At 49.5% G+C, this 14,754-nt stretch overlaps 7 protein-coding genes across 7 annotated transcripts; 5 read left to right on the top strand and 2 right to left on the bottom strand.

The window, feature by feature from the left end:
• Positions 1-453: 453 nt before the first annotated feature.
• BO85DRAFT_434165 (lipase) lies at positions 454-2,585 on the top strand (the record flags this gene model as incomplete). The annotated part of the gene is made up of 6 exons (XM_025658455.1): positions 454-925; positions 984-1,100; positions 1,151-1,234; positions 1,286-1,330; positions 1,387-1,480; positions 1,532-2,585. 6 exons carry the CDS (start codon positions 454-456, stop codon positions 2,583-2,585), a joined length of 1,866 nt encoding a protein of 621 aa, XP_025521606.1.
• A 322-nt stretch (positions 2,586-2,907) lies between these two features.
• BO85DRAFT_495765 (metallophosphatase domain-containing protein) lies at positions 2,908-4,047 on the bottom strand (the record flags this gene model as incomplete). The annotated part of the gene is made up of 1 exon (XM_025663945.1): positions 2,908-4,047. The coding sequence occupies exon 1, from the start codon at positions 3,838-3,840 to the stop codon at positions 2,908-2,910; it is 933 nt and encodes a 310-aa protein (XP_025521607.1). The 5' UTR covers positions 3,841-4,047.
• A 562-nt stretch (positions 4,048-4,609) lies between these two features.
• On the top strand, positions 4,610-7,157 carry BO85DRAFT_444911 (putative acyl-CoA dehydrogenase). Its single transcript, XM_025659138.1, has one exon. The coding sequence runs from the start codon at positions 4,927-4,929 to the stop codon at positions 6,877-6,879; it is 1,953 nt and encodes a 650-aa protein (XP_025521608.1). The 5' UTR covers positions 4,610-4,926; the 3' UTR covers positions 6,880-7,157.
• Positions 7,158-7,163: 6 nt separating this feature from the next.
• Positions 7,164-8,072, bottom strand: BO85DRAFT_411841 (NAD dependent epimerase/dehydratase; the record flags this gene model as incomplete). The annotated part of the gene is made up of 1 exon (XM_025657543.1): positions 7,164-8,072. The coding sequence occupies one exon, from the start codon at positions 8,070-8,072 to the stop codon at positions 7,164-7,166; it is 909 nt and encodes a 302-aa protein (XP_025521609.1).
• A 341-nt stretch (positions 8,073-8,413) lies between these two features.
• BO85DRAFT_411842 (Zn(II)2Cys6 transcription factor domain-containing protein) lies at positions 8,414-9,721 on the top strand (the record flags this gene model as incomplete). The annotated part of the gene is made up of 2 exons (XM_025657544.1): positions 8,414-8,999; positions 9,045-9,721. The coding sequence occupies exons 1-2, from the start codon at positions 8,441-8,443 to the stop codon at positions 9,719-9,721; spliced, it is 1,236 nt and encodes a 411-aa protein (XP_025521610.1). The 5' UTR covers positions 8,414-8,440.
• Positions 9,722-9,746: 25 nt separating this feature from the next.
• On the top strand, positions 9,747-11,095 carry BO85DRAFT_465464 (uncharacterized protein; the record flags this gene model as incomplete). Its single annotated transcript, XM_025662058.1, has 2 exons — positions 9,747-9,930; positions 9,993-11,095. 2 exons carry the CDS (start codon positions 9,747-9,749, stop codon positions 11,093-11,095), a joined length of 1,287 nt encoding a protein of 428 aa, XP_025521611.1.
• A 1,019-nt stretch (positions 11,096-12,114) lies between these two features.
• Positions 12,115-13,680, top strand: BO85DRAFT_465466 (uncharacterized protein). Its single transcript, XM_025662059.1, has 2 exons — positions 12,115-13,496; positions 13,554-13,680. Exons 1-2 carry the CDS (start codon positions 12,213-12,215, stop codon positions 13,599-13,601), a joined length of 1,332 nt encoding a protein of 443 aa, XP_025521612.1. The 5' UTR covers positions 12,115-12,212; the 3' UTR covers positions 13,602-13,680.
• The last annotated feature ends 1,074 nt before the right edge of the window (positions 13,681-14,754 follow it).

Below are 14,754 nucleotides of genomic sequence, written 5' to 3' on the forward strand. Positions count from 1 at the left end.
GCCATTCACCTACCCTTCGATTCTATAGTGCCTGATTCCTCGAAGATGAAACGTAGTGTGACCTGGTCTTTCAGTTGCAGATATATATTCCAAATGTTGGATATGCGCGCCATCCACTACCGTATATACTACTACTTTTTTCATAACTACAACTCCTCTCACTCATGTTATTAGACTCTACCATGAACTACAGAGGCTTGCTCAGTATTGAGTTATTACCAATCCCCTAGGAGGATGTTGAGTCTATGATATAGCGCTCCGGCAGGATGACCATCCCTGTTAGGCCGGGCGCAGCCACAAGTCGCCAGACTTAACGGCATCTCCGCCAGCTCCCACGTCATCTCTCCCGCTTATGCACCACCTCAACGAAGAGGCAACACACCTTATCCAACCACTTCGTCAAGTTCCATCGTGGTCTGGGTGACGCAGTGTATATTTCTCACCAAGCTAGCCATGACCACTTCTAAAAGTGGCTTCGTCATAGGCGCACTCACGGTGGCCATAGCACTCTTCGCCATATACCTCTCACCACTTACTGATGTTCTTGTTGAACATATCACTGGTTACCACCGACTCGTCTTTTCGAAAACACCCGTCTCACCACCCAGAGCTTACGACATTCATCATGACATCGAATATATTGGCAGTCTGTCAAATGGTGTAGAACATTTCCAAAACATCTTTTATGCGGAGGAGCCGACTGGTCTCCGACGCTTCGCTCCTCCTGTTCCCGTCCGCCCGTCGAAAGGGTCCGTGATCGATGCATCCCAGCCTGGAGCGTGGTGCCCCCAAGGTACAGGAGATATCCTGCCTTTCACGAGTAGAGTGTCTAATACCAGCGAGAATTGCCTAAGCTTGAGGGTTGCTCGCCCAACTGGTATCAAAGTGCAGGATAGACTTCCTGTTGTGGTGTGGTTGCATGGAGGTAAGTAGATTCATACTCTACTGATTTTTAAATCGAGACTGATTATGATAATGCGTAGGTGGCCATGCTCTGGGTTCTGCTTCTGACATCCTTTACAACCCGGAAGGGCTACTTCAGGGGGCCGTGGCGGCGGGGAAGCCGTTAATATATGTCGGGATAAACTACCGATTAGGATGTAAGACATATACACTGTGCGCACATGTAGATGTTGTTGACAGCCTCAAGTCTTTGGATTTGCGACCAGTAGGGCCATGGTTGAGAAGAAGCATACGAATGCCGGACTGCGGGATCAGCGCGCTGCATTGGAATGTACGTGGACTCGTTTATGCACTACGAAATCCTTGCTGACCCAATGACCAGGGGTTCGAGACAACATCGAAGCATTTGGGGGCAACCCCAGCAGAGGTACAAACAACTGAATCATGTCATAAAACAGGCACGGGCAGCTAACGCATCTATAGTAACTGCCATCGGGCAGAGCGTCGGAGCCAGTGACATCGGCTTGCACTTGACATCTTTCAATGGCACCAAAGGTGTTCCGTTCCAACGAGCCATGTAAGTTCACTAATGTAAATCTGCCTTCTTCCAGTTATCTAACATACAAAGCATGATGTCTGGCGCCCCGGGTCTCAACTTCAACAGTGACTCAACTTTGGTATCCGAGAACACCGCAAATATCGCGCGTGAGGTTGGTTGCGTCACCACCGACGACGCCGAATCATCTGAGGCCCTTGCATGTCTTCGACGTATCCCCGTCGACACTCTCACAAATCTCTCCGTTACGGCGTCACGTGCAGCTCGCCCCCCATTTGGAGAAGGGTTCTTTTATCCGACCATTGATGGAGACGTTCTCCCCGCCCGACCCTCTGAGCTCCTACGTGCTGGCAAGTTCGTCAAAGATATCCCTATAATTGCTTCGTGGGTGACCAACGATGGAGCCTGGTATGCCCTACCAATAACATCCACCGACGATGAAGTGCTTGCTAGCTTCGGATTATGGTTGACGAAGCTCTCCCCTTCCACAAAAGAAAGACTTCTAGATTTATATCCGGTCACAGAGTTCGCGCATATGGTCCGCGAAAGCTACGATGGCCCTATATCACCCCAGTACTACCGCGCCGCGCAAATAAATCGTAATATTTGGTTTACCTGTCCAGTGCTTGATTTTGCATGGCAGTACGCTCAGAGAGGATGGACTACCACATCTAAAATATGGCTCTACGAGCATAATGCGACCAGATACGCGCCAGTATTCGAAATGATGGGCGTACCGATGTGGCGCGTTGCTCATCTCAGTGATATTCCCTATGTCATGAACAATGCTAACCTGGAGGGTGGGGCTAATAACTCCCCGGAACAAATGGAGTTGGCACGGGAGGTGAGCAGACAGGTGATTGGGTTTGCGCATGATGCGAGTCCTAGTGACACATGGCCTGCTGCATTCTCGGGGATCAGTGAGCAGGGACTTTCCAAGGATACGCCTGATCAGCTGTCGATTCAGGTTTTCGGGGGTTCTATGGGCTCGGGGGCGGTCAGAGTCAGCAAAGACGCGGATGCAGGAGGATCTACAGAAGCAGAGAAGGCAGTGTTATGGGAAAGGCTGTTTGACCGGTGCGAATTCATCAATAGTGCGCAGATGCGAGCGGAGGCTGGAGTATAGTTTTACCTGCGGGATTTCAATGCTAATCTATGCCTGTCATGAGAGGATTGTGGAAAGTATAGGTTATGGGAGCAATAATATTTAGATGTGCATGCGCAGATGTTCTAATGCTCTATCATCATCTCCTCCCTGCCTCTTGCTTTGTTATGGTGTGAAAGGAAAACCCCTCTTTCTATATGACATGAGTGGATATATTGGGGTCATTTAGGTAATAGTCAAGGGGGCACATCCCGGGGGAAAGTCGCTGGAAATCAACCCTTGTAAATGCTCACGACAATTCGAGATTTATACCGTCTTCACGATCAATGTGCTGCTGATCTGACTATTTTGCACACGGAAGCTCCAGATCAACTTGCCAGACCGGGTGCATTGCGGGGCCGTCACCTGCCATATTGCTAGCCTCAAAGGCTGCATTTATGAAGAGTGTCTGATGGTCCGGTTTCAATGGAATCGCATCATCCGTACAATGACTCGTTTCTACAACAGCCGGTGATGTCTCAGGATCAAGTCTTGACAGTTTTGTGACAACACTCGACCGTCCATAGTCGATAGCCGTAAAGTGGGAAGGTTCATTCCCAACAACAGTCCTATCCCTCCATTGTGCAATCATCGCACCCCATCCTTCATGAATGTGTCCAAAACAGTGCATTTGGGGTCTAGATCTCGCAATAGCCTTGAATAAATCCGGACACCCAGCTCTCCTGTTGTCAGTATAATCCATAATTCCCCTGGGAGGACCGTGCGTAATCACGATATCAACATCCTCCTCAATCTGAAAGTCATGTCCCCTTTCAGGAGGGTACTGAAACCCCCAGTCCCCGAGGGAGGGGGTGTATGAACTGGCATAGATGTTGAGTAAAGCTCCGTTTGGTAGTGTTATTGAGTGTGTACCCTCATCTAGGAAGATAATGCCGTTGTCTTGTTCGTGTTTGAAGAGGGTTCGGACTTCTTCATAGTCTCCGTATACTTTCTTGACGGAGGAGTCGTTCTCGAGACCTGCTTCGCGGATCTTTTGTTCGAAGGTTGGTGTGTCTAGGGTGAAGTCGTGGTTTCCGGCGATGACAAGCTTGAGTGGGGCTTTGAGACGCTGGAGCTGTTTGATGGATGTTTGGAATTCAGTTATGTAGGAGGAGTTTGTGAGGTCACCGCAGTGTATCACAACGTCTGCCGAGTGCTCGAAGCATGCGTCGGGTAGCTCTGCGCCGTGGGTGTCGGAGAGGATGAGGAAGCGGGTTTTGATGGAAGTCGGGGACATAGTTGCTGTGGGAGTTAGGGCAGTTGGTAGAATGAAAATACTTGATCTGAGGGCAGTGGAAAGACGGGACTTATAGGAAAGGAGTATCTAGGGAAGTTCCTAAGAAATACCGTGACGCTACAATTATACCGTGACTCTATACAAGACGGCTGGTTCAGCCCTACAACATCATTACGTCTGAGAACTTCCGAGTCTTTAACTCAGTCAACCCACGAGTATCTAATAAATGGGAAACTAACACCAAAGCAAGAAGTTCTCCATGAATAGAGGGAATGTAAGGGGACGATTAGTTTACTCGTGATGTACAAAGCTGAGTGGGATGGCGCAAGAGTCTAGGGCGAGATACTAGAAAGAGAAGATTGCAAAATACTAGCCAGATAGTGCGACTACCTATAGTCAATCCTCCCCATGATAGCTATGATCGGTACGGGCATACTCTTCTAGTAATCATGGAAAGCTATCCTAGATCAGTGGCCTAAGGCATCAAATATGCCCGAGGTACTTACCTCTATATGGCTGCCTAAGGCTGCGACAAAGTCGGCAGTTTGTATAACCCCAAAGTCCCGTTTATATCACCAAACCGTTCGAGAATTCCTCCATAGTACCAGTCCAAAGTCTCCTGTAGTTTCTCACAAGGTTCTAGGTTAATCACGTGGACTACACTATGCGGGGTTAATACCACGTGATGCATGTGCCACCCGGTCGCCGTCCATCCAGTCTCTCACTTCTTTGGCACAGAGCGTGATTGCATAGTCCAATCCCCTGCAGTCTTCCTCCCTATGTAGCTCCAGATTTATCCTCAGTTCCTTGCTGTCTTCAAAATTGGTTATATTATGATATCTTGTTTCACCTTGCATTCACAAGTGATGGTAATCTCAGCTATGAAGATATTATGATCAAACCTGTTTTCGCCCAGTGGCTGCTACCAACCTGCGTATCCGTAGATACCTCGGTCTCTGCAATTCAGGAGCCGAGTGATGTGGGGACCTGCTGACATGCATTCCGAGGGTACATCCCTCATATCAGCTCTTGTCTTCCACCAAGCTGTTTGCCTTTCCTGAGAATCAGAGATCGAGACACAACAACATGGCAGCACGCACTCCCAGCAAGCCCTCATCATCCACAGAAGGGTTCTTTCAACCCCTTCCCACTATTCCCCCGTGCTATAGCTTTACTACTACAAGCGCCCGGGGAAACCACTCTTCATCCGACGATGTAGTTTTAGGCCGGATTCTGGAGCTATACCTTCCCCACAACTGCGGCAACGTGGGCCACTCCATCCACAACCTCTCTCGCCGTGCTCTTGAGCCTAGAGTACTTCAGCACAGTGTTGATGCAGAGACTAACCCGCCTGCTCTCCGTCCGCTCACCACATTTGGCGAGGAAAATAGAGTTGATCCGCTATGGACATCAACTGGTTGGAAGGCTCTCAAGGAAATTGGTCAGAAAGAAGGCCTCGTGAGCGTCGCATATGAGACAGACAACAAAACCTGGAACCGCCGCGTGCATCAATTTGCCCTGAACCATGTTTGGTCTGGTAGCGCTGCTATGACAGGGTGTCCTGCGTCTATGACGGACGGGGCAGCAAAGCTGCTTGCAGCTCATCTCGGCGAACCGGACGGGGACCAGCCTGGTCGTAGCGAAGTATTTCGTGAGGCATACCGCCGCCTCATCTCGCGAGATCCCAAAATCGCATGGACAAGTGGACAGTGGATGACGGAACGAAAGGGTGGCAGCGACGTGCGAGGAACCGAGACGATCGCACGTCGACTGAGTCGCGAGGAACTGCTTCAAGAAGCCTCCCATCACGATGCGCACGGCATGCCGCTTGGACCATGGCGTATTGATGGGTTTAAGTGGTTCAGCAGTGCGACCGACTCGGAAATGACGGTCATGCTGGCGCAGACAACCAAAGGACTCAGTTTGTTCTATGCACCAGTGCGGCGGCGTGCTCGCCGATCGGCCTCATCTTCGAGCGGGATTGAGTTGAATGGCATTCGGATGCAACGGCTGAAGAACAAAGTTGGCACCAAGCAACTGCCCACAGCGGAGTTGGAGCTCAAGGGTGTGCGGGGCTGGCTGATCGGGGAAGAAGGCAGAGGTGTAAAAGAGGTTGCGACCATCCTCAATATTACCCGCCTCTATACAGCGGCCGGTTCGACGGCAGGATGGGGCCGCGGACTGGCCATTTGCCGGGCATATACGCGGGTTCGCAAGGTCCAAGGCTCACTTCTTGAAGACGTCCCGCAGCACGTGCGCTGGATGGCGGCTGAGACAGTGAAATACGCGGCGGCCATGCACTGGGTTTTCTTCGGCATTGCCCTGCAGGGAACCGTTGAGCAGGATTGGGATCTAATGGTTCGTAATACCAAAGCTGCTGCCGTAATCCCGCGTGATAAGAAGCAAGCTGCGACTTTGCTTCGTCTCATCACGCCGGCTCTAAAGGCCCTGACCAGCGTGGGTTCTGTCCAGGGACTCCGAGAATGCATGGAAGGACTAGGAGGGGTCGGCTACTGCGAAAACAACGAGGATGGTGGGATTCTCAACGTAGCCAGAATCTTCCGAGACACGCTGGTCAATCCGATCTGGGAGGGTACGGTTAGTGTGATGGCTGAGGATGTGGCGAGAGTCATTATGGACCGACGGCTCGGTGATGGTAAAGTCATCGAGAACGTCTTCGGGCAGTGGGTGCACAATATACTGCAACATTGTCAACGAATGTTCCCGGATGAGTGTGCATTCGTCACGAGAAGACTAGAAAGTCTCGTTCAAATTGCAAATAGGGCTGACAAGGCGGAGCTGCTATGGCGTGGAAGGGAGATAATTGGTCATCTGCAGGCCATCGTCTGCTCTTGTTTACTGATGTATGATGCTTGCACTGATGAAAATGAGGTGGCTGTGATCGTGGCATCAAGATATGTTGAGTCATTTGCGGACTCTGTTATAAAGCCACCATCTCAGTGGGATGTTGAGTCACGGAAGGACAAAATGATATTTTTGGGAGATAATGTGTCCCGTGCCGTACATGGGAAGCTTTGAAAGGGTCAGAAATGATACATGTGTCTGATTGTTTGGGAATGGCGCATTACTGTGGACTTCATTTCATAATACTACATTGTTGGAAGTCGAGACACTCGTGAACATATCTCTCACATTGATCATGTGATAACTATGGAGATCGGCTACAGATTGACTACAGACTTACGCCTCAATCAGCAGAGCCTTTACAATTAATGGGAGGTTCAAAGGTTGATAAGAATGATATTATCACGTTGCAACCAAATCGGAAGATATTTACTAGGTACATAAAGCCAAACCAACATCTAAATAGAAAACGTCTTCATAACCTTCTCGTTCTCTCTCTTCAGAAACCGCTCGAATGTTCCCAGGTCGAGATCCCACTCCTCTGTTGCCTCCAAATCCGCAAACTGTGCCATATCTCGCATCGCCAACTGCGCTTCAATCAGCGGGTTAACAGCAGCCTGGGCTTCAATCTCCTCCTCAGTTAAGTAAGCAGCCTTGAGATCCCGCCCTGTGGCCTTCACGAGCTCCTTCACTATCTCCTCAACGGTCAACAACTCCCCCGCAATTTCAATCTCCTTGCCATGAAACTTCTCATCAGTCAGCGCCATTGCTCCAAATTTCCCAATATCCATCGGATCGACCAGCGGGATCTTCGTCTCCGTCGTCCACGCAGTAATCCAACATCCCTTATCCACTAATCCAGAATACATATACACCATCGGCGCTAGGAAGTTTGTCATAAAGCTTCCAGGACGCAGAATAGTCCATCGCTCGAAACCCATTGTCCGAATCTCATTTTCAAGCGCCTGCTTAGGTAGCAGCATCTTCCCGACGAAGCCAGTTGGAGTGAAGGTGCGGATCTTGTGGGGTTCGTTGACGGCGAAGGCGCTGCTGTAGACAACATACTTGACGCCAGCTTCTTTGGCGAGAGTGAGGAGTCGCCGGCCGCGGATAACTTCGATGTCGGGGTTTTGGAAGTCGGGGACCATGTTCAGGAAGAGACCAGTGCAATTGGCGAGACTGGCTCGGAGGGATGCTTCGTTGTTGTAGTCACCCGCAATCACATCAGCACCCAGGGCGCGCAGGTGCTGTGACTTTGTGGAGAGCGGGGTGCGGGTGACAGTGTGTACTTTGATGCCCTTTTCATGGAGGTACTTTGCTATGGCACCGCCTTGGGTGCCGGTTGCGCCACAGACGAAGACGGACATGTTGAGTGGTGGTTTGGTGATGAAGTTTGTTCTGAAACTGATTGGAGAGGTTGGCAGCAAAAACGGTATACGAATGAACTGTAAGAGTAGGATCTTTTTGATGAGTACTTTGAAAGGAGGAAGACAATCTAGCTATTTATACAGGCGAGCATTAAAATATTGCACAGGGAGAGTATTAGTAGTATACATAGTCCACCGCGGCGTTCCACTTCCTGGGCCAAGTATGATTGGTTGAGCTAAAGTAGCGGGCGGAACTCCGCCGCCCCACTGATTGTTTCCTCCGCAGCCATCTTACGTTGGGCTTTTCACTGTCCACACAGCTCTCCATAATTATTGCAGCCTCGCAATTCTTCAATCAATTGAGACCCATGAACACAGCGGCAGAGCGTACCAACGCCCCACCGCGGCGAAAATCCTGCGAGGCCTGCAAGGTAGCCAAGCGACGCTGTGATCTTGCCTGGCCAGCTTGCTTCCGATGTGCCCGCCGCAATCAGATCTGTGTCTATCCTGGTAGACAACCACAAAGCATGGACATGGAGGCAGCATCGCTTGCAGTAAACCTCCTGGAAGACCCTTTGTTTCCCGCCTTTGCCGAAACCCCGTGTGGGACCGATATCAACACGCACTTCCGAGATGTAGAGCAGTTATCATGTCCCCTCGAGCTTCCGAGCCCCGAAACCGAAGTTGCCAATCTACTGGCCCAAATCCCACCTCTGCAACCTCCTATGATGTCGCTAACGCATGACAATCCAAGTACTACTGTGATCAAGACAAGGTCTTCGCTGCCCATATCGACAATAATCACGGAACGCCTACAGTTCGGCATGGATGTGCTGAAACAAGCACCCAAAATGATGGTCCTCGAAAGCCAGACACCCTGGTGTCATCGCCAATTGTACAAGGATGGCATGCCCAGGTCAATGCAAGGTACATTTATTGCTTTCAATTTCGGCTTTGTGCTAAATATTGCAGACGCTCTCGCCTGCTGCGCCCTCTACATGGCTCGAAATGATATCAATGCTCCTGTTATCCTCTCTTCCTTCAAAACCCGCATTGACGATTTGCGTGCTTCTCCGCCACCGAGCACGCCTCTCGAGGCACTTGCACACACTCAATCACTGATACTGTATCAGATAATGCGCCTGTTCGACGGGGATATCCATGCCCGACTGTCCGCCGAGCCTTTTATCCCCATGCTGGAAACATCAGCTTTCAACCTTCTGAATTATATATACTTCCCAGCCGCAGAGCCTGATACTGCTCTTACCGCGCCCATGGATGCCGTCATGCAGTCCTGGAAAGAATGGGTATACCAGGAATCTGCGCGTCGCACCGCCCTTTTCACGTTTTATCTGGTGCAAGTATACCGTTTCGTGACGGGCGAGAACAACCTTAGCTGCGACGGCCGTCTCGGTCTCAACCACTCATGGTACCTATCCGCACCCCTGTGGAATGCGCAGACTTCATTCGACTTTGCAGTTGCATGGAACGAGCATCAGCATTTTGTGGTCTGCAATGCAGATTTTGGCCATGTGCTTGAATGCGCGCGACCGTCTGATGTGGATGTTTTTGGACGGATGCTCCTCAGTACGCTTTTAGGAATTGATCAAGCGAAGGCTTGGTTTTATTCCCGAGGAGCTATTTTATAAGATTCCATCCAAGACAGCGAAATCCATGCGGCACTATCCACCAATCATACCCGCAACCTGCAACCACCCAGAATGTGTGACAACACAACAGAAGATCCTCCAATCTGACCAGTACACTGGTACCGCACCTCAAATCGCGTCTCAAGACTATCCTCTGCCGCAGGACCTTGAGAATAATTCTATGAACCTTTCTTTCCTTCGCACCTGCCGTCAGATCTACTATGAAGCCCGACATATACCCTATATGCGCACTATTTTTTCACCCAGCAAGTTGGAACTTTCTCCAAATTTCCAATTTGCTTGCATCGCTGGCAAGTTCAATCGATACAATATCTCAAAATAAGTGTTCCGCCCCAGCAAGGAATGGATACACATCTCGCTGAATGGAATGAGACTTCCTCGTTAATTAGTCTCGGTTTTCCCAATCTCGCTGCCATCTCTATCCAGATTTATCTTTATTTTCCTGTACAGGCGGTACGAGACACTTTTTGGGATGGGGGTCTCCTCAAGTTCTGTCGCCTGAAGCGTCTCCGAGGGGTGAGACTCTCCATTTTCGAGTTTGACCCTGCGTGGCCAAACACCAGAGACCCCGTGGTGTTCTTCGAATACGTGGCCGGCTCATTGCCCAATTTAATGGATGAAAGCACAGACGGGAACAAACAACTGCCATCCCATCAGACACCACACCACATCTGTTTTTACGATGCGCGCGACAAACTCAGGGATCGGGTCCAACAAGACACGACCATTGGTGAGGAGTGGGCATCCCCTGACTCCTACCGCAGTGGCCAGCTCTTTTTCCGCTTTGCACCCAATACTTTCCCGCTCTACGTCCGCAACCTGATCCACACCCTCCCCCGCCGGTGGCCGCATCGAACCCACGCAGACATCCGGCGCGAAGATCGCTTGCATAGAAATAAAACCGATTACGCGTGCGTATATCTCGACGGCGTGTCGGATCCGGAGCACAATCGATACCCAGTCTTCGGGTTCCAATACAACCCCAATCTGAGGCACCAGCATAATGAGGAATACATTGCACAGGGACTAGCAGCATTGCGGCTATCCCGCGAGCGGCTTCGGCTTTCTGTTGCTTCTGCTCCTTATTCCTGGAACCGGCAGCGAGAGGATGGTGATTCCCGACCATCATCGCAATCATCTAGGGACCAGGAGCGAAAGGAAGAACCTTGTCATCAATCATCCGAGGGTATGGTACCAGCTCCTCAACGCCGGGCTAGTCCAGGTTTTCAAGACGATTCCCCTAGTCGCCGAGCAGTGACCTCCACAGAAAATGAGAGACCGGGCGACTGGAGACGGCAACACACAGAGGAAGTATTTGCGCCATTCATTGAATCATTTTCTATGGCGCTTTGATGACATCTTGTCTCGGCTCGATATTACGGGACCTCATACCGCCAGCTCAGACCCCTCTTGATCTTCTGAATTTTCCTTTTGGTTATTATTATTTGCGGGGACTGGAGGGGAGATAGCACTAAAAGATAGGAGATATAAGCGGAGAAGAGAAGTACAGGTTACATGTGACATGATCTCTAATTAGTCATGTAGACTACTATTTTCTGTGATTCAACCAGTTTCGAGCTAATAATATGGAGTTGTGTACATTTGATCTTTCATAACGAAGAATTTGTGTGTCTCAGTTTTCATCCTGATTTCCCGAAGGTCAAATTGAGTTTAAACGAACGCATAGCAATCTCATGCAACCTTGGTTGGCAGAACATTAAGACATCATGCAATCTTGATGCAGGATCACTATTTTGCTAAAAAGAAAGTGCAGGCCTATTCCACCGAAGGATAATGACGCTGACAGTTTGAGTAGAGCAAAGATTCTTGCAGGCTTTTACCGAATCTTCTTGTGAAGCATACTTTGAGTAATCGTCTATAACATCGGAGAGGGGGTTAAAACTGGTTAATGACTTGGCAGGATCCCTATCATCCTCCATAGATTCTCAATTGGTCCGAACGGGGCTATTTGATATCGGCGACCCGCCCTTGGCTTCTACTATCATCGTATTCTCGCCACGAATGCATCTTGCGCCTCGGATAATATGTTTTCCATCTTCGCCTCATGAAAGATAAGATTCTAAACAGCCATGTTTCGCTCGTGCTTTTGGGAATTAAATCTCTCAGAAATGCTTGGGATTTACGAGTCAATCGCACCAGATGCAGGATAAAAAGACAAATCTCTAACTGGAGAATCCGTGAGGGGTAAGCGGCTAGTCCTCCGAAGTGGATTAGTGATGTCTTAGTGTTGGAAAGGTTTTGCAGCGAGGGTGGGGTTGCGCGGCCGGGAAATTCCCTCGGAAGCAATCAGTTCCTTCCATCTTATCTGATCATCTGATTATCTCTACCCCCCATCCCCCCGGTTCTTTTCTTGAACATTTTTGAACATCTCAACAACTTAGAGGGGCCCTACTTACTTCATACTCAGTTCATACATTACCCCCATCGCCAATCGATTACTCGCGTCTTCATGGCCAGCGAAGGCCTTCCGAAGACTCCGGATCTGTCCGATCCCGAGACCCAATACATTTTAGAGGGCAATGCTAGGTTTCGCCGGCTAGGATGGAAGCGCCTCACGGTTATTTCCATAGTGGAGGCAATTGCCCTCGGGAGCTTGGGCCTGCCTTCTGCCTTTGCTACGCTGGGCATGGTTGCGGGTGTCATTCTCACAATTGGTATCGGACTGGTAGCGATGTATGCGGGCTATAACATTGGACAGGTGAAATTAAAGTACCCCGAGGTTGGGCACTACGCGGATGTTGGCCATCTTCTTTTGGGAAATGTGGGAGGGAAGATCTTTGTTGGCAGCTTTGTCGCCCTACTGGTCTTTGTCATTGGCTCTCACTGCTTGACCGGCGCAATTGCGTTCCAGACTATCACTGAAAGCAGCGTGTGTTCGGTGGTCTTCAGTATTGTCTCCGCTGCCATTCTGATGATCCTCGCCATTCCTCCATCCTTTGCGGAAATCGCAATTCTTGGTTATATTGATTTCGCTTCGATTATCTTGGCCATCGGAGTCACGGTAATTGCCACTGGCATCCAAAGCTCCAGTTCCACCGGCACCTTCTCCACTGATCATATCCCGTGGTCTGCGTGGCCCATAGCTGGGATCACTTTCTCGCAAGCAATTGTCGCCGCGAACAACATTGTCTTCGCGTATTCTTTCGCTGGCTGCCTGCCTTCCTTCATGGAAGACATGCATACTCCGGAGGATTACATCAAAACCCTATGGTGGCTAGGAGGCATTCAAATCGTCATCTACACATTGACAGGGTCGCTTATCTACGCTTTTGTGGGCCAGGGCGTGCAATCTCCTGCCCTACTATCAGCCGGACCAGTCATTTCAAGAGTGGTTTTCGGCATAGCTCTTCCAGTCATCTTCATCTCCGGGTCTATCAACGTGACGGTCGTCTGCAGATACATTCACGGCAAGTTCTACCATGACTCGGCCGCTCGCTTTATCAATACTCGGAAGGGCTGGATGACTTGGTTGGGTCTCATTTCCCTTGTTACTGTTCTCGCCTGGGTCATTGCCGAGGCTATACCAATCTTCTCGGAGCTACTGTCCATCATCTCGGCACTTTTTGTATCCGGTCTGTCGTTTTACATTCCTCCCGTGATGTGGTTTGTGCTTTTGAGGGATGGGGCGTGGTATGAGAAACACAATCTACGGCCTGCGATGTGTAATTTGGTGGTCTTTATTGTCGGTATGATTGTTTTCGGTTGCGGTACTTACTCGAGTATTGCGGAGCTGGTAGGTGGTTTCTATATGGATACTAGGAAGATCAAAGGCTAACGTGGGTTATTATAGGTTAATGAGTTTCGGTCGGGGGAGATAAGTAAACCTTTTACGTGTTAAGAGGTTAAGAGTTATGATATGATCAAATATGGGTGCAAAGTATTTTGAGGGACGGACTTGTGATGCTATCGAATCAAGCCAGCCGGGTACATATATTGTCAATTACTAGTAAAAATAGAATAGAAGGTTGAGAAAAGGCAATGTGGGAATATACTGATATACATAACCGCTATTATTGTTCTTTCGAGCAATATATTTAGTAGTAGTTATGTGCTTTGATCCCTGAATAAACCAAAGCCGTACACATAGCATAAATGCTTCGTCTATCAGATTCACAGTCTATAATTGTGAGTACTATGAGGATAACCGTCGGCCGTTTTGGACTGACAGGTTATCCTGCCCGCGGAAAACGGAATCCTTGACTTTTTGGCGGAACGTACATTGTCTATGGGTGATGTCTAACAGGTATCGTCTCTTTTCAAATTCCAGCTTGCTTGGAGTAAAAAATAAAATAACATAGCAACAGTGCTAATATTGAGGAGAGCTTGCTTGTGCAGAACCGGACACAGTTATATGCAAGGTGCAGCCGTAGCGATGAGGCATTTAGCTGGCTTAGTAGGGAATGCGACGGGATAGACACAACCAAAAGAAAAATATCGAAAAAAAATTGGCAATAGGTTTATTTGGAGTTGTAGCCCGACATAATAAATGCTCAGAGATGCCTAATACACCAATGGCTCATGACATTGTCTAAGGTTGTATTGCGTTCCTTAGGCAGTTACGGAATGCCTACGGTCGCTCTCTCGGACATTTCAGACGAATTTCCGACCGGATGGATGCACATTTAGCAGACAACTTCAGCCTCATGCGCCCCACGAGACATGAGGACAATTCCATTGCCGAGCCAAGCATCCTCACAGTCATAGTTGACGAAATATCCTACTGGACATGTTTCACTGACGGTCCAGTAAGATACAAGACTATTTATGCACTAAGCACGTTCAAGCAGGCATCACCGCGACCCCTGCAGGCAGCATCCATCACCAAAGGCCTCGGTCAGGGTCCAAAGCAATTAGTTGCTTCCTTCCATGGTGGCAATCGCCTCAAACCCTCCTAAGTCATGGGGCGTCGGTAAAGGAGAAGTTTCCTCTGTCAGCCAAAATTGACGGATCGAGCCGTCGTATCCGCCCCATCCGAATTAAACGGACCACCA

The sequence above is a fragment of the Aspergillus piperis genome (genome assembly GCF_003184755.1).
Source record: "Aspergillus piperis CBS 112811 unplaced genomic scaffold BO85scaffold_1, whole genome shotgun sequence".
In the NCBI taxonomy this organism is placed as follows: domain Eukaryota; kingdom Fungi; phylum Ascomycota; class Eurotiomycetes; order Eurotiales; family Aspergillaceae; genus Aspergillus; species Aspergillus piperis.